Source organism: Drosophila innubila (genome assembly GCF_004354385.1).
Source record: "Drosophila innubila isolate TH190305 chromosome 2L unlocalized genomic scaffold, UK_Dinn_1.0 4_B_2L, whole genome shotgun sequence".
In the NCBI taxonomy this organism is placed as follows: Eukaryota; Metazoa; Arthropoda; class Insecta; order Diptera; family Drosophilidae; genus Drosophila; species Drosophila innubila.
Window position 1 is genome coordinate 27,275,183 of NW_022995372.1, and position 20,027 is coordinate 27,295,209.

The following is a 20,027-nucleotide window of genomic DNA, read 5'->3' on the forward strand; positions in this document are numbered from 1 at the left end:
CGCTCAATTAATGCAGCTTAGGAAGAAGAGATTAAAACCGCGGTTCAGAATTTCGAGTTTTCCTCGAATTTTCAAGTAAAAGAGCTAAAAAAAAAAGCTTAAAAAAACAATTAACTAAAAAAATTAAAAGCTCTAAAACTATTTGTTCAAATCTTAGACTGTATATAGATGAATTACATTTATATTCATAAGATTTCAGGATAAGTTAAGCTTTTGAATATCGGTTTTGGCGTCCTCAAGTAATGATGACAAAAGTGAGACCAAAATTTAAAAAAATTCTACAAAAAAAATACTGTGCAATAAAAAACAACAAATGTTTTTCGTCGTTTAGGGCCCCATATCTATCCAAAAAAGTCGGTTTGATTCAATTCAGATTTGGGCTGTTGCCGATTATAATCGACACTATCTATAAAAGCTTGCGTTGAATTCATCTGATATCCTTAGAGCGCCTTACTCAAGTCGGCTAAGTTGCATCATTTTTGGTTGCTTTCCCCGCTATGTGCTCATTTTGCCGATAATAGTCGACACTATCTATAAAAGCTTGCGTTGAATTCATCTGAGATCCTTAGAGCGCCTTACTCAAGTCGGCTAAGTTGCATCATTTTTGGTTGCTTTCCCCGCTATGTGCTCATTTTTTAGACACTGTTTTGGTGGTCGTTGCTTTCGTATACCCGGAGCGCATGTATTCCCTATAAATTTTTTACAATTTTATGCAATTGTATAGTTTGCAAAAGTTTGCTGCAGCTATTTTTCGGTGCTGCCGTTGTGGCATTGTTTTCCAACAACAACAAAAGCAGCAGCAGCAGCAACAACAACAACAAGAGCATGCACAATAATGCAGCAGTTCGACCCGCCACGCCCACCTTCTGCTCTGGCTACTGGCAACTCCTGAACCGCAACGCGCCGAACAAATGAACTCAAATGTCCTTTTATATGCGTTCAGTGTTTATTGTGCCATTTCCTACGCTCTATCCTAAACAGCACTAGGAACTTGGCCAAAATGTCGATGTTTTTTTTTTGTTGCAGCTGACGGTGTTTTTGTTGCTTTTCTTGCTGCAGTTGGCTGAAAACTGAAAACGTCTTCGAGTCCCCGCTGAGCTTGTGCTGCCATCGATTCCCGTAAAAACCACTTGGATTAAAGTTTACATAATTCATTGCCATAGGCTTGGCCCAAACTTCTTTAAAGTGACATAGAGAAACAAACGACACAACTGATTGCTATAAAATTCAGCATGACTGACACAAGCAGTATAATGCAAGAAAAGCCGCTTGTCGTAGAAAATGTTCCCAAATTTATTTATTTAGATATTTGGAGCATTTTATAAAGAGATTCAGATTTGGTTCAAGCAGCTATGAATCAGCTGCAGGAACGACCCCGTTTTCACATTGATTTGATTTTGATTTCTGGAATTTAACAAAAAAGTCACGAAAACACATTTTTACAATAGACAGTGTAAAAACCTTTTTGTTCTCGACTTTTTAATAATAACTTGCTTGCAGAATAGTAGAATAAGAGTAAAACTATTTGTTTATCTGCTTCAGATTAAATTTCGTTATAACTTTAATATTATGTCCACATTTTCCTTACTTTTTTATTTTTCCCAGTCACACTACACATCTTGTGTGGAGAATATATGAACAGCTGATCGATGAAGCTAAATCTGTAACAAAACCAAAACTTAGTCTATTTATGAAATACCCTTATTACGTGTAAACTGAAAAAATGACCAACCTTTTAAATCAAGAACATTCATCTTAAAAATTTTGCTCTAAAAATAAGAACATTTTGAGACCATATTGCTAGTACAACGATTATTAATCTAAAAAATCAAAGTTCTTAATACAAGAATAAATATCTTGAATTGTTAGGAAAGTATAATTATGTACTTTTTCATATAAAACAAATGGTGGCCCCGTGGCCACCACTCTAACCCCGTGGTTAGAGAAACCGCTTCAGTTGTGAAGCAGTAGGCGCCGGTTCGAATCCCACTTGTAACAAACTAAAATAACATTAATAAAAAATTACCAAGACAGAATAAAATGTGTAAAGGTCAAAATTAAAAAAAAAATTATAAATTAAAAAATTAAATATAATTTTTTGATTTCAATTTTAAGAACAGAAATAAGAACTTGGTCTTATTTGAAATGTTCTTAAAACCAAGATGTGTTTTCTTAATCTAAGAACTTTATGTTCTCGACGCATTTCTTAGATAAAAATTCCTAGTTTTGTGACCAAAATCTTGGCTTTAGAACATTTTTTTATCAGTGAATTTAAATAAGAAAGAGATATATTTTCGGGAAGTAAAATATCCCTTGCAGAAGGAATACAACATTTTATGATAATCCAAACAATTTCGATACACCTATCGAAAGTTATTGTTTGGTTTTGATAAGAAAAATACAAAATTTTACCAAAGGGCCCAACGGCACCCAACATTGTTAAATATATTCTGTCTAAAGTTGGCTCAAATCGGAGCAAGTCTTAGTATGAAAAACTTTTTAGTTTTATGAGATATCGTAACCAAACTTATAGAATATGCATTTAAGTTAGTCTTATACATCCTTACCGAAGTTGTCATAGGACCGATCGGTCGAAAATTAAGTCTTAGTATAAAAAACTTTTTTGTTTTGTGAGATTTAGTAACCAAACTAATTAAACTATATCCTGTCCAAAGTTGGTTCAAATCGGAGCACTATATCATATAGCTGTCATAGGACCGATCGGGCGAAATCAAGACTTGGTGTGAAAAACTTTTTGGTTTTATGAGCTATCGTAACCAAACTTATAGAATATGCATTTAAGTTAGTCTTATACATCCTTACCGAAGTTGGTTCTAATCGGTCAACTATATCATATAGCTGTCATAGGACCGATCGGTCAAAAATCAAGTCTTAGTATGAAAATCTTTTATGTTTTATGAGACCTTGTAACCAATATGATAGATTATGCATTTAAGTTAACTAAATATTTTTTAACTTTTTCCGTTATTAGTTTTTGCCCTATTGAGTACGGTGTCTCCGACAGTATGCTCGACTGTAGCACCGGCCCACTAGTTTTAATCAACGGGTATAAAAAGTTTTTTGAGACAACTCGATGTTTTCAGCTTGATATACTATTTTACGATATATCGACAACTCGATACTTATTTTTGGCGATTTTCTATTTTGATATAAAACTCGATCTAAATTTAGGACTTACATCACTATAATAAGAGGCTCATATTCCATGATAAAATAATCAGCTTGGACAAGGGCTTAAAACTTTATTGTTATATAGATTACTCAGAAGAGGGGATTGAAGATGAGTAGGCACTTTAGTGTGTTTGAAAAACTAAAGAAAATTGTGAGGATTATGAAATCTGCATTTTTTCAGTTGAGCTCTTGGCTGATGATTTGCAAATGTCATTCACAGTCACAAGTTTAAGTAAATAGTTTATTAACATAAATGAAATTCATTCGAGCTTCTAACTTAAATTGCAAATTTTAAATTTTTGTTGACATTTTGAGGCGACTAATTAAATTAAATGGAAAGTTTTAAGCTGCCTTTTGGAACAAAACTAAAATCTGTAAGAATTAAATTCCGAACATAAATGTGACATAAAAATAAGAGAACAGAGTCAGCAGTTGATCTGCAGATGAGAAAGAGTGAGAGATATGTATGCCGGAAAACATTGTATTGCATATTTTAATCAAGGGAAAATTGCATTGAAAAATATTGTTAACAATAACAGGCAACGGCGGCATTTAAATGCCCACGCCAACAACATGTGACGTCGAGTCGCCGTTGACCAGCGACAATTAAAAGTTTTTACTAGTATTCAAATTTTTCAATATAACCGAAAGCAATGCCATGAAACGCTGGCAAAACCAGACCGTAACTGACCACTGGCATGAAATATAACAACAACTACAATAACAATAGCAACAGCGAGAAAAACAATAGTTACAAAAACACCAACAGCATCAGCAGAAATAAAAGAGAAACGAAAGCCGCGACATTTCCATGCAGTGTAAAGAGCGCCACTGGCGAATTGCCTGTACCCCCAAAGGGGGTCTTGAATAAGGAAAGCAGAAAAAAAACGGAAAAAACATGGGTTGCCACTGTAGACTGTATCTGGGGAAAGTGCCAGGCCGCCGGGCACATGCCACACTGCAATATTTGTCTATAAATGGAAGCCGTGACAACTGTGTGGGGGCACGCTCAGGATGTAAGGAACACAACGGCTGCTGCGTTGCACGTTGTTGCAGTTGTTGAATACAGCTTAAAGTGCGGTCTAATAATGTCATCAAAGTCCAGAAAAGATTGCAAAATTTCATTTAATGTGTGCTGTGGTGATTGCAACAGACTTGGTCGACTATTTAACACAGAACCCTCTTCCCCTGTTATTATGAATATTATTTTAAATATTTTAGTTTGTATCAAATAACATCAATACTTCTTTCTGACCTGATTGGGTTTATCAGATAAACTTTATCTGGTTTATTGCTTGCAATAAAACCTAAAGCCTTCTAAAATATAATTATTAATTTGTTAAATATATGTCATTTAATTTATTTATATAATTTAAAACAGAGTTGACTTGATAAGAAAGCAAAATACTAATACATAAACTTGTTATCTTGGTAAATAAATATGCTGTATAATTGAACGAGTATTCGAAAAATGAGTTATTAATATATTTAAATAATTTATTTCTTACTATTTTTATAAAAACAAATTGTCATAAAGTCCCAAGCACATGACAAAATTGTTTTAAAAAAAGTCAAAATATGCGTTAGGCAATACAAATCAAAATCTATATGGCTTTATATGCATCTTTTACATAAGCAATTTTAAAGGGTATCGAAGAGATAAACTTGTTGCGACAATTAAATATATTGGGTACTTACCTCATTTAGTATAGAACATATTTTTTATATACGTAAATATATATTAATCCGTGAGTATAAGAAAAGTCGATAAAATTTTCGATTTGAAAACCAGAAAATCTTTTATTCCAGCTAACTATACTAGAGCAGTTCTTTTTAATTTCATATTTGGCTGCTTTTTGTTTACTTTATGCATTTATAATTTGGAATTTTGTTGACATTGTTGTTGCTGTTGTCTATTTGGCGCAAAGTTCGAACTGGCTCAAAGTTTTTAATGAGCAGTGAAGACGTCGGCCGTCAACGGCAACGGGAGCGTCGACTGCGCTGCTTCCTTGTTAGCAAGTTGGGAACGAAACAAAACTTGCGAAAATTGTTGCCATGATGAAAAAAGATAAGAAATAGCCGAGAAAATGAGCAATTCTGAATGAGTCAAGGGGAATCACACTGTTGCTAAAGGATACAAGTTTTTTGGCCTTTTGTTTCGTTGTCAAATTGTTCTATTTCACTTAAATATCGATAAAAAAAAAATCAAATTAGTGAATGAATGAATGATTGATCTTAACTACTTGAACCAAGAGAAAATTATGTTATGCTTTACATTTCAAAAAAATTAAATCCAAAATACAAATAACTAGTAGGCTCTGCCCCTTGCTTGCTTCGCTCGCGGTGCTACAGTCGAGTAAAATCATATTCTGTCAGTTTGGTGACGATTTCCGCCCCATCGGTACTATGACCGATCCGATATGAACCAACTTCGGTCAGGATATATAAAACGAAGTTAAATGCATACTGTATTAGTTTGGTTAAGATATTCCATAAAACAATGATATCTCATAAAACAAAAAAGAGTTTACACACTAAAATGTGATTTTTATTGTGATAGTGATATAGTGGTCCAGTTTGTATCAGTTTGGTTGAGATATCTCAAAAAACAAAAAGTTGTGCATACTAAAACTTGATTATCGACCGATTGTTTCTATGGGCGCAAAGGGTATAACTTATATAACTTGATTTGAGATATCTCAAAAAACAAAGAGTTGTGCATACTAAAACTTGATTATCGACCGATTGTTTCTATGGGCGCAAAGGGTATAACTTATATAACTTGATTTGCCTGCAATATAGAATCTACATACTAAGTTTTGTGTCACTAGCTTTTAAATTGTTCTAATAATTTGGATATTAAATTTTTTTTGTCGATTTGTTGGCGATAAAGGGGGCGTGCCCAAATTTTGAAACAAGCTTAATCTGATTGTAATATAGAGGAACCTACAACCCAAGTTTGGTGTTTCTAGCTCTTACAGTCTCTGAGATCTAAGTGTTGATACAGACAGACAGACGGACATGATGCTGATCAAGGCTGCAAACCTCAAAGATTTTGTTAAAGGTTCGGTTCGGCGGTTCAAGCCATAGAGCGAGACATCGGTTCGGTTCGCAAATAGGTTTATATACCCCCTGAACCCAGGGTTTGGGTTCGAGCCTTGGTTCAGTTCTATACAAAAAAATATCTTTATTGTTATACATTTTTCTCTAAATTTTGAACTAACTAAATTTTTTTTTTAAAAGAAATCAAATATTGATTTAAATTTAAATTTATTTGAAGATTTAAATATAACCTTTTTTAATCCGAAGTCTCAAATAATTGCATAATTAGAAAAACATAAAATTAATGTAATTATTTTTTTTTCGAACCGAACCTTTTATTTTAGAAATTGGTTCGGTTTAGGTTGGGGTTCGCAAAGTAAATAATTTCAACAGTTCGGTTCATGATCCGGCTCAGGCTGTTTGAAAACCCGAACCGAACCGGTTCTACGAGGTTCGGTCCAGAACCGGTTTTCAGCAATGATGCTGATAAAGAATATATATAATTTATGGGGTCTGCCACGCCTCCTTCTGCCTGTTACGCACATATTCTTTAAATCAAACTTAAAAGACCTCTGTACTTTTTTTAAGTACGGGGTCTAAAAATGGGTAGAACAATTTCAAATGCACAAGTTGATGGTAACACTGAGAGTCTAGCTACAAATGTATGACCGAATTATATAAACTATCACTTAACTCAATGCAAATACTTTCACATTCCATCAAGAAATCTTAACAACCTTAATATTGTCTACTATACAATTGTTAAAACTTAACAATTAAAAAATGGATTTATAATTCTACATATGCTTGTTCATATATAAAGAAAACTTGCGAGTTACGAAAGCTTAAGCCTAAGAATGCATTATTTATATTTGATTGATCTTATAATATTAATAATCCAGTTAGTACATTATAGCATCTTATGTAAAATAAGTTAATCAGAAGAATTTGTTTTAAATATTTTTATCTTCGACAGTTTCTCGTAATACTCAGTTTAGTTCTATAGATGTTTTAAGAGATGTTAGCAATTCAAAATTTATGATTGCAAAATTGTTGCTCATAATTTATAAAAGGCATTTTTATAGTTTTCTTTGTAATGAATTTCGCTAATACTGCATTTTCTAAATGTTGTCTATTTATAAGCATGAATACGATTCAGATAAATAAATAATAGCAGAGGTAAAACCATAAAATTAGCATTTATCGCGGATACTGTTAGCACAAATCAAAATTATCAATATAAAGTGATTAAAGGCTTAAGCCAAACACAAACAAGCATATTAATTTGGGAAAGTGTCATCGATGTGGCTTCTGATATTGTGTTAACGATGCAGGCATTACTATAATAATGATGATGACTTGTTCACTAATTGGAGGCCTTTAACATTTGGATAGCCAAATTTGTTGGCTTCATTGACAAGCGACAACGAGAGCGATGATGATGTTCGTGATAGCAATGAAAATGTGGTAATTGGACACTGCTTACTTGAGTGATAATTTCATTTGATGCTAACAATGCGACGAGTGCGCGTATTACCCATTAGTTGGGGTCAAGGTTAAACACCTTGTTACCTGTGCAACATCTTAAGTAAATATGAGAGCACTTCTCTCATTCATAGAACTTAAAGCTAAGCTCTGTGACTGAGCCGACTCCACAGGATGCATTTATGGCTGGCGATGTGCATCAATTGTCGACTACAGGTCAAGTGGCCGCCAAAGCAAAAAGTCGCAACGCAGCACAACATGAGCTAAAAATTCCAATTCCAAATCTCTCTTTCTTTCTCTGTAGCTCTCTCTTTGGTGCTCTTTTTAGCACGATGTGAACTGCGCCTGCGCCTAGCATTGGGCATCCCTTGGCCAAAAACCGCCTCTGTCTACCGTTTGAATGATGATTTCTGCAGCTCTTGGCCAAGACAACAAGGTAACGATGCGTCTGGAGGCAATTGAGTAGCGGCACTCACACACTAAGTTGCCCTCAAGTTGTATAGTTGCTGGTCAAGATTTGCGACTGTTGGTTTTGGGCTGTGGCGTCATTTCCACAGGCTTCGCTTGAAGCATTCGCTTGCAAAGCTGTCAACAACTTGCAGTCGATTAGGACACATGGACAGGGGAGTTGAGTGCGGGGCTGTCCTTGTTTGTTGGCCACGAATTTAGACATAATTTCAAGCGCCGCCAGTGTCAACGTCGACGGCGACTGTGACTGCGACTGCGACGTCAGAGTCGACATCTGTCGGTTACGCAATGGCCGCATGTCAAATTATGCATAGGCTTTTTAGCCCCAATGCCCAGGTGAGGGCCTGTGGGCCAGATCTACTGTTGGTCTGGCTTGGTCTGACTGCTGCTGCTGCTGTGGCCAGCTTACTGCAGCTTGCGGCGTCAGCTGCCCGCTCCATAAATTGGCATTAGTGGGCTGTGCCTCATTCTGGACCGAGAAATGTAGTGGCTCCGCTCGGCTGCCTGATGCAATTTTTGTGCAACGCTAGCGGCAGCTTAATAACTTTTATGCGTGTTTGCATATCGGCAATGCATCGAACTGACGCAACATTTTGCCAACACAAAATTGTATACTGTACAGTGAGCTACATGCACAGGCATTTTAGGTGAAAATGCAGATAAACTAGAAATTGCAATTGTAAATTTTTCCGTTAAAGCGAAAATATGAGTTTAATCACAAAAGCAGTTAGTATTGGAAATGGAAAATAGTTTCCACTTATCTGAATTATATCAGAATCAATCTTTAAGTTAGTTATTGTTTGACTATTCAATAAATGCACAGATAACTATAATTTTTATTTTCAATTTTATAGATCAGCACATAATAATTATTGATGACTTTTATAAAAATTAATTACGAACTTTTATTTTCTCTTTAAATGATCGAAAACTTTATTATCCAAAAGTATAATATGATCCAAAGTAATAATATAATATGAATAAATAGAAACAACACCAGACATGGGCTTACAATCATCAGTCGGCGGTGTTTCGAACTAGCCAACATCGCCAATGAGTCGCCACATCCCGATGCAAGGCTCAACGATATCACATGTGACAGTCACAATAGATCCATTGAATTACTATCGATCAGTTTCTGTCCTAAACCCAAATCCGGAAGAAGCCACAATAGTTGGACTTTAGCAATTATTGCTCCGAGGTGGATGTCAATCGTAATGCTATTATTATATCTAAAGGCAATGCTGGACTAAACTCCGACCCAATCCTTTGGATTTCTACTACTGATGTAAAAATATAGTGAAATATCGACATCTCGATTTTCGCGGAAGCGATTATCGAGTACATTTATATTTGATTTTTTTTACGATTAACTCGATTTCCAAAATTAAAATCAACAACTCACTGGGGATTGTTCATCGTAGTTAATTTGTAAAATTTCAACGCATGAAAACAATACAAGAAAAATAAGATTTGTGATAAAAGAACGCGCGAATTTTATGATTACAATTGTGTTTTCGAGATAAGAAAATTTATTTTGAGAAAACTCGATATTTTTAGCTTGGTCTACTATTTTCCGATATTTCGACAACTCGATACTTATTTGTGGCGATTTTCTATTTCAATATAAAACTCGATCTAAAATTTGGATTTACATCACTATTGTCTACAGTACTTAGCCAAAGAATGAAGTCACTGACGTCGCGCATGTTACGCACCTTTGGACTGTGTGAGAGCTGCGACAGTCCACATCGCCACCAATGTCACATGTACGGTATATACTAAAGTGTGTTTTTTTTTAGAGGTTGGTTTTTCGACTAGAGATTAAGCTGACATTTTATTGTTAAGTCTGGCAACTCTAATGTCATTTATGTTCAGTTTGGTTTGCCATTTTATTATGAACAGGTTGACAAAAGAACAATGCTTGCAAATTGTGCAAATTTATTTCGAAAATAATGGGTCAGTTCGCGAAGTTTACCGCAAGCTCCGTCCATTTGATGGTCGACATAATCGTCCACCAGAGCAATTAATTCGGTTAACCATGGATCGTTTTCTATGCAATACGCAGTCGCAAAGACGTCGAACAGTGCGCACCGAAGAAACAATTGCCGCTGTAGAGCACAGTGTTGAAGAGGACCCGAATGAATCGATTCGCCACCGTGCACAGCAATTGGAGCTTTGTCCATCAACTTTATGGAAGATTTTGCGCAAAGATCTTGGCTTACGACCTTACAAGATCCAGCTTTTTTTAAGAATTAAAGCCACGAGACCATGCAATCCGTCGTGATTTTGATGTATGGGCCGAAAATGAAATTGACCTCGATGCTGAGTTTCATCGCAAAATTTTTGTTTAGTGATGGGGCTCATTTTTGGTTGAATGGCTTCGTCAACAAGCAAAATTACCGCATTTGGAGTGAAGATAATCCACATGAGACCCTTGAGACGCCATTACATCCACAAAAACTGACTGTTTGTTGTGCTCTATGGGCTGGTGTAGTCATTGGGCCATACTACTTTCGAAATTATGCTGGACAGTCAGTTACCGTTAATGGAAACCGGTATAGAGCCATGATAACCGACTATTTTGTTCCCGAAATGGATGGCCTGAATGTGGATGAGATACGGCTCAAACCAGATGGCGCTACATACCACACAGCGCACGTCACAATCGATTTATTGAAGGAAACATTCGATGAGCGCATAACTTCGCGGAATGAACCTATCAATTGGCCACCAAGATAGTGTGATTTGACACCATTGTCTACGCCAACAAACCACAAGCGTTAGGGGACTTGGAAGCCAACATTCGTCGCGTTATTGCCGGAGGCTCTAAATGCTTTAAAAAGTGCTTGAGAATTGGACCTCTAGACTTGGCTATAATCGAGCCAGCCGCGGCGGCCACATGCGGAAATCGTATTTAAACATTAATGGCATAAAATTATCCTTCCAATAAAGCCAAAGTGATGGACATTAAAACGATTTTCTTGTGTTTTATTTCAATTCGAAGTTCTATACCTCTAAAAAAAAACAAACTTTATTATGCCGTTCGATGTTCCCACAGGCGTCTGCAAAAGTTGGCGATTTTATGCAATAATTTTATTATGTTTTGTGCAGTTATTTATTATTAATTCTATTATTATTATTACTTACTAACAGCCCTACCATGTTCAGACATTTCTTCCAGTTACCAGATATATCTTCCATATAGTTGCACCATTTTATTTTAATAGAAATAAGGTTGGCTCAACTGATTTATAATTCAATTATTATCTACCTAAATGTGCTTCCCTATTCACATCCTGTCTAGACTCCCCTTCAATTGCCTACATACATAAATAACTGAAAATTTAAGAAGATTTGTGTATTTGTGGAAAAATTTCGTGAACCACTGTGTTTCAAATTATGCCAACATATTAACATTATGTGACGTGATGGGAAACGTGGCGCATTATATTCAGGATTGTTATCTTGTCTGGCCCAAAAACAGAGTGATAGGCCGACGCAGCACTTGTTTGAACATTACATTGGGTTGGAGCTTATCTCATAGATACAGATACATTTTGTATGCGAATACATGTAGGATAGGTTTATGTTATTTGGAATTATGAAGTACTTATAATTGGTCCATGATTGAACATCAATTTCACACTTTACTTGTCCGGCACTGTGCACTGGATGCAGTTCTCCATGTCGGTTGTATAGTCCTCAATTTGTATGGTCGTCTCAAAGAAATTGTATCGCAAATGAACTGCCGAAGTAGCTGTGTCTAATATCTGCTTTGGATTCGCATTGGCCGCTGTTTAAGAGGAGAGGAAAAAGACAGTAAAGAAATTGAAAGAGAAAGTGAAAGGAGAAAGTGAGCAGCGATTAGCGAAATGAACGCTGATAACATTGATGGGCGCCCCGTCGAAATTGGCTACGCTTAAAAAGCCATTTCAAAAATAATTAAGCTAATTGCGCGCTTGCCGTGGACATGAAGTGATGCGCCTAACCCAACGGACAGCACCATCACCAACACCACCACCAGCACAATCAACACATAAAAACAAAAACAACAGCAGTGAATCCATAGGGATAATTACCATGCAGAGCACACACACACGCACACAGTGACACCCAGACAGACAGAACACATGTAGCACCCCCTTTCCCTTATCCCAGTAGGTTGTTCGCCTGATTCCCCGAGGCTACTCACCAATGGCCAAATGCGCAGATAGCGCCACTTTATTAATGCTCAGCGCCCAGATGCGCAAATTGTGAACACGCTCGACGCCTTCGATGCGTTGGAATATCTGCAACACTTCCGCATAATGCATATAGTTCGGAGTACCCTCCATCAGTACCTGTAATAATTAAAAACTATTAATCAAATATTTTTCCACAGGTAAAATTGTATAAGCCAGCTGATCCGATGAATCAACTTATATTTACACCATAAACAACACTATCCCTCTGTTTTAATATCCATTAAAAAGAAAACAAATGTTGCACACTGCAATTTTCCTACGTTTAACGGTTTTATATGGAGTTTTAACATTTTTCTCAGTATTGTACAAAAAGCAATATATTGAAAACAATAATATTTAAATTATTATTAATCAATATACCTGAATATCAACCCTTTTTTTGCTTAGAAGTTGTCTTTTTTCTTTAATTTTTTAGATTAAAATCGAATTTTCAAATTCTGTCAAAGAAATATAATTTAGCTTTTCATGCAGAGCATTGAAATTAAAATTAACGCCGATGGAACAAAAATTTTACCTTCGCCCATACAGCTTTCAAACATTTATTTGGATTTTTGAAAATAAATATTTTTAAATATATTTTTTGGTTAAATTTTGGAAAAGATAAATTGAAAACAAGAGGTTTCACATTCCTATTATGAATGTGAATTTAAATATGGAAACTTTTTGATTGTCTTATTGAGTGAATGACAGAGTATTCAGAATAAACCGTTTCATAAATTCGTAAAGAGACGAGCATCCGTTTCAATTTCAATAAAGTATGTTTAATAATAATTAAAACCAAACAATTATGTCAACACTTCATTGATTGCGCAATTTGCGACACCGATAGAAATCGAGTCACAGTATTTACATATGTTCAAAGTCTTAACAATGTATATTCTAAAATAATTATAATAGTTCAGTTTGAATATAAACAATACTGTCATAGCATAATGTCATGTGGACAGTCGTCAAGCAATCCAATCTATTAACGACATAAGCCATCCATATCCTAATAAATTGTGTTAACGAATTCGCTTTTCAACAAAATTATAACTTCAATGCAAATACAGACTTGTTAATAAGTGAAGTTGCATTCAAATTCCATTTCAATTTAATTATAATATTGTAGATTGATTGAGTGATTGACATTGTTTAATTTCAAGTGTTGAATGATGAATTGATGTGATAGTTTAATTTAAGATATTGATTTTGGACAGTAGTTAAAATACTCTAAGAACATAACTATTTTGTGATAAAATGGAGTTGGTGTCTAACTCAAATTTGAATGCAAATATCGACATGATAATTAGTGAAGTTGCAATATTGTTGATTTGTTTCTACTTTGTTTAATTTGAAGGGTTGAATGATGAGTAATTATCACATTTGATTGTACAATTAAGTTTTAGTGCATATATTAAGACATTAATAATTGAAAAAGCAAACAATTTCAATTTCGATTGAGTGGTTATTTTGTAGATTGATTAACAGCAAGTCATTGGTTAATTGCAAGTAAAAGTAAAAAGGTGAATTTTTGATTTTAAGCATAATGTAATCATTATTTTCAAACAAATACTAAGTTAAATCAAAATGTAGTTCCTGTTAGAGCGATATATTTACTCACCAGTAGCGCATCCTTCATAATTGTAAATGTGGTAAACAAAACAATAATGGAAAAAACAAAGGTGCAAATGGGATCCACAATGGCATACTCAGGCCAAAAGTAGATCACACAGGCGGCCACAAAGACTCCCACGCTCTGGATGACATCGCCAATAACATGGATCAAAGCTGCCCTCACATTCATGTTAACTGCCTCGCGACCTGTCTGACCGCCATGATGATGGGAGCCTGGAGCTGTTTCCGCCAGGACAGCGGCTATTTCCAGATCCAGGCTGGGATCTACCAGCTTGGCATTCTGATACGAATACGACGGCAGTCCAGCGCCGGGCAATTCCGCATCCTCTGGATCAAAGGTGACGCCGCCTTCAATGCGCTTCGTTGGCGAGGCGGCACATGGCGTTGAGGTTGCTGTCACATGAGCTGCACTCTGCTTTTGCTTCTTGGATTTGGATTTGTTCTTTGCGCCATCATGGCTGTGACCATGCCCACCGCTACCGCCGCCCAGGCCGTGGGAGTGTCCATGTTGCAGCTGCACGCCCATGCTATGGAAATGGTAAAAGAAATTGAAAACGTTATCACAAATATTTAATATACTTGAAAATGTTGCAAGCCATGCGCCGCCGGTCTCTGGTGTCCCCCATCTACCCACTTTTTACCAAGTTTTTCGCCCTCTCTGCCACTGCTTTCGGCCACGAGACTCCGGCCGCAATACAAAAACAAAAACGTATACGTATACAAAAAACTTTTTTCGGGCATGCGGCCGACGCTTCTGCATTGTTTGGAATTTTATTTCAGCATTTTAATGCACCAACAGCCGCACAGGCAAATAAACAAACATACACAGTGCACAGTGGAAGAAAAGTGATAAAAACCAATTTGATGTGTAATTTTCTCTATTATAATATTAAGAAGGGCTTTAATCATTCAAGATAAATTAAAACTAATTAAATAGATAAAAATGAAAAATAAATAAACGAAAGGATAACAATTTTACCATCTTTTACAGAGTTTGGGAAATATATTTTGGGTAACTTTTAACATGTATATAGAATACTCACTAGATTTCAGTCTATCTTTTTATTTAACACGATTTGGTAAAAACATAATAAATTATGATTTAATAAATATGACATTGATACTAAGATTTTTTCAGAACCAAGCACAGCATTCACATTATGCGGAAGAACTACAAGATTAAACAGTTCATTTTCTCCCAAGTGAGGAATTTTCCGATTTCTTTAAAACCTATGGCAACTAATCTTTGGCAAAGATTTTCAAACCATTTTGATTAAAAACTTTATCGCTTATAAAATCGGATTGGCAGCTTTCTAGCTTTAATTTTCAATAAAAATAAAAACAAAATACATGTTTTATCTATTAGTTTTTGGAAAATGGACTGATTGAATGAACACTAAACAAGATTCAAATGTCATTTTCAAAACCCTTGATGTATTAAAAATCTCCTTTTTGTAATAGTTGTAAATATCGCATTTTAGAGTCATTTTGTGCCACTGTGTCCCCGTGTGTTAGTGCTCTGTGTACCGGAAGGTGTGCGAGTCGCTCGACCGCCCATACGACCAGGTCCGGCCGTTCGACCCGCTGCTGTGGGTCCGGATGCACCGCCGCATGCAAATACAAATGTATTGTCGAAAATGGCAACCGGTTGACTAGTCCACGTTCCCCACCACACACACTCTCCACATATCCCACATTTAACATAGTTCACATCCTCTCATACTCAACAAAAAAAGTTCTGCTTGCTTTCACTTCTCTCAGTCCCTCGATCCCCTGCCTCACATGGCATGCGTCAGGCAGTTAATAGCTCGGCACATTGACTTTTTATTCATTTTAAATGCTCCGACATTGAAGATTTATGGCTTTTCTATTTGGGGAAAAAGGGCCATGACCAAACCTTCGACCAGCCGCTGTTGGCCTGTTGTGGCTGTTGTCCAGAGCTCGCCGGCTGCACTTAGCCGGCTTTTTGAAAACAATGCAATTCCAGCATGGGCATCAATAAATAAACTGGCATAAATTACGCACAGACCAATGGCATTCACACACCACACACCACCCGTACTCACACTCGCACACACAGATAAAACAATGTGGATGATCTCGATTTGCGGCTAATTGACGTGACGTCACAGTTGACCCAAACATACCAGTGGACAATCAAAACAAAGGACTGTTGTTGGGATTGAAAGAGAATACAACATAACCTTAAATAAACAGTTCAATGCAACATAGACTTACAACAATAAAATCCACCACCTGAAAATGGTTATTTTTCGCGAAAAAACAACTAACCGCGCATTGTGGATTTTGCATGGAAAATATTAAAAAAAAATTTCGAAATCAAGATTTAACTGAATATAAAAAATGTATATAAAGTACACTGTATATGAGCTGAAGTCGTTTGATTTTGCCATTTAAGCTTGACAAATAATTGTTTGCTTTCAGAAATTATATGTTTTGTTACATACGATAAATTTGACAGAGAGTTTCGCGCAGAATTTAGCAATTTGTATTGTAATATTAGCTGTTATTTTTCTAGGTGATGCGACTTGGACTTTAGAACAATATGGCATCAAAAAGTGGATTGCGGAAAGATCTTAAGCATTTGCAAAAATAAATATCACTGCGGGCGGCAGTTCGCGTTAGTGACGAAAGCATCACGAAGGGTGCGAAAGGCGACTAACAATATATTCAGCTAAGTTGGAAAATTTGCTACGATTGTCGGATCGAGTTATATACCGATCGAAAGGTTTAGTCTTTTTCTAACCAACCTGGGTCATGAAATACGGAGGTGTAAGTGGGAGGGAAAAGATTTAAATGATTGCAGCTAATGGGGTTGTTCGGGCCTTTTGGTAAAATTATTTATTTTTTAAAAATTCTACTTAAAAATACGCGTCGATTGATAACTCAATCACCCAAATCCGATAACTGGCTCAAAAGATAAATAAATTTTAAAATTTAAGTGGACTTATCAAAATGAAATGAAAAGTCAGTTTCTTTGTTTGTCTGTTTGTCGGTTTGTCAGTTTGTATCAAAGCGCTAAAGAAGCTTAAATGTAATGATAGGCATTTATTCCTTTTCGAAAATCTAGAAATGTTAGTTCTACGACTTTTTGAAAAAACCGCTAGTTTAGCGGGAAAACGCTTAATTAAAACCTCAACAGTTTCCAAACCATAGAAGCTACAGATATATTCTATATATCATTGGAAAGGTATGTTTGAGGCGTACCTTTAAACTTTACAGGTGAAATAAAGGTTTTTAGCTTACATTTTGGCGATTTTTGACAAAACGGCTCTAACGATTTCTGTTAAATTGCTGTAATACGTACAATTTCGTGTTTTTTGGTATATGAAACATAAAGGGAGGTTAAGGGGTTTGGAAGATATTACCTGTTAAGTGAATAAATACATTTTTCTATCGGTCGAAAATCCCGTTTTAGTACGAAAAACTTTTTGGTTTTATGAGATATCTCAACCAAACTGATACAATATGCATTTAACTTGGTTTTACATATTTTGACTAAAGTTGGATAAAATCGGACCGGACCGGATCGGGTCAAGATTAGGTTTTGTATGAAAAACTTTTTTGTTTAGTGAGATATTTTAAACAAGTTGATAGCATATGCATTTAGTTTAGTTTTAAAAATCCTGACCGAAGTTCGTTCTTATCGGACCACTATATCATATAGCTGTCATAGGACCGATCGGGCGAAATCCAAGTCTTAGTATGAAAAACTTTTTTTTTCATAGTAAGTACGGGGTCTCAGACAGTAGAGTATGCTCGGCTGTAGCAACGCGAGCAAAGCAAGCATGGGGCGAAGCCCCCTAGTTTTTCTTTATAATTAAAGAAAAAAATTTTTTTAAATATGAAATACGTTCAACAACTTAATTTATATATTTTACTATTTGCCTGCATTAATGATAAAGTTACAATGTCAAAAGCAAAAGCAATTGCAAAAATTTTTGATATCCACAAAAGAAACCTCTACACGAGGTAAAGTTAGAATTTCTAGCCCCAAAATTTCTGATATCCAATTTTGTGACGAACAAAATTCAGATTAATCTAAAAATGTTAAAATTGGCATTCGGCACTGCGCAAAAAGTAATTTTTATGTACAAAGAAGCTCACCCTTTTTACTCACAGTGCACAATTCCAATTTTCGCCTTTTTTTTTAATTTATTTATATTTTTATTTAAAATTTTTAGATTAAACTGAATTTTGTTCGTCACAAAATTGGATATCAGAAATTTTGGGGCTAGAAATTGCTTTCGTCACTAGACTTTTACCTCGTGTAGAGGTTTTTTTGTGGTATATGATATTATCAAATACCATATTGAGAACATATAATGTTGTTGTTTCTTAGAATCCTTTACGATCGAAATGGGAATTCGAAATAAAAGTAACTTTGATTCAGTTTCATATATTTCACGTAGATACAAATGTGTGCTTCTGTTGCTTTTGTTTTCTGTCGGTTTTCTTTGTAGATATTCCATTTGCAGATGACTTAATTCCTCTGGCTTTTTCCATTTCTGTTTCGTTTGCCACTTGAGAGTAGGACTACTGAACCTGAGCTTGTTGCCCTGACAAGTCAATTTCATTTTCAATTTCTTAGACCGCCACTGTGTTTGCGATGGGGTGAGCAGGTTTTCTCCACTTTGCCGTCAAATGGGGCCATAATTTGTCAAAAAGAAAAACCCCTACACAGGAGGAGAAACAAACTCAGTTGGCGGGCAAAACACGAGCGAAAAAGCGAGCGACGCGTTGATGGGCACTAAATAAATTGTATAGGGCAGCTTTAGTTACTGCTCCTTTTCCATCTTGGAGGGGAAATAGGGGCAGTGCTATGGCATCTGTGGCTACCACCCGTCACGCGGTCAACATAACAACGCAAGGCGCTTTCAGTGTTAGCTGCAACCAGGATTCAATGCCGAGCACATACGCTTTTTGGCTTAGAACATCCGATTGCCAAGGCATTTACTGTACAGGACTTGACTCGACTCGACGCTGCGTGTGTGTCCTCGAGCGCAAAAAATGCCAATGCTGCTGCAGGATTGCTCTACTCTCTCTCTCTCTCTCTCTATCTCGCTTTTCCTGCTTTACACCCATTTGGCGCCCCATTGTTGTTCCAACTGCGTCGCTGTAATTTGTAGCGCGCAATGAAGCATTTCCCTTGATTTTGCGGCATCTTTACTCGCCTCGTTAGTGGCCAACAAATGACAGCAGCCATGACAACGCCAACACCAGGGCAAGGGACAACGCTGGCAGAACTAGCATCACTGCTACGGCAAAGCATGGCAGGGCAGAAAGTCAGACAGGCAGCCAGGCAGTGAGCCAGGAGGAGGAAGGCAACAAACCCAGGCTCCTGGCAATGGCGACTTGCGCCTGGCAACATGTCCTGATTTAATTGACAGGAACATAAATATTAGCGCATATCTTTGCTTGGTTTGCCCCTCATCGCGGCGCCTCTCACCTCGACTAGCATCGTATGTGACTGGGACACAAGGATGATGTTGGTGCATGTCACCCGGATGAGCTGCTCGTTAAGCTGTCGCCCCATGGATTCAACGATGGCAACGCGGCAAAAGCACGTTTATTACGCTCCTCTTAATGCCCGTTTTACAACCGAGTGGTGTTATTTATTTGTCCAGCGCTGTACGCTCTGTTCCTTTGACAAGCCGCAAAACACACGAAACAAGTCTCTCCAAATGAACCAAATTAGAAACCAAACAAACTGGAGCATCAGCTAATACAAGATTGTGTTTTAAATCATTGATTACATAGATTCAATACAATGTTTCCCTATATCCTGAAATCACTTTGAAATCTCAGGTGAAATTTAAAAGAACAATATCGTTCAATAAAGCCAAATAACATAAATATGCTTTTGAGAGCATATCTATTTAATTTCATTCAGCATTTAATTTACTATAATTTTTGTCATAATTCAAATTTGATAGGTTGTGTTATTTTTACTCT

The 20,027-nt window shown here is 36.3% G+C and overlaps 1 protein-coding gene across 1 annotated transcript in view; it reads right to left on the minus strand.

Annotated features, from left to right (window-relative positions):
* Positions 1 to 11,536: 11,536 nt before the first annotated feature.
* Positions 11,537 to 20,027, minus strand: part of LOC117781348 (zinc transporter 2) — a 29,097-nt gene continuing 20,606 nt past the window's right edge. The window contains 3 exon segments of the mRNA XM_034618092.1: positions 11,537 to 11,983; positions 12,383 to 12,530; positions 14,038 to 14,578. Coding sequence (XP_034473983.1) covers positions 11,838 to 11,983; positions 12,383 to 12,530; positions 14,038 to 14,578 — 835 coding nt within the window. The 3' untranslated portion in view covers positions 11,537 to 11,837.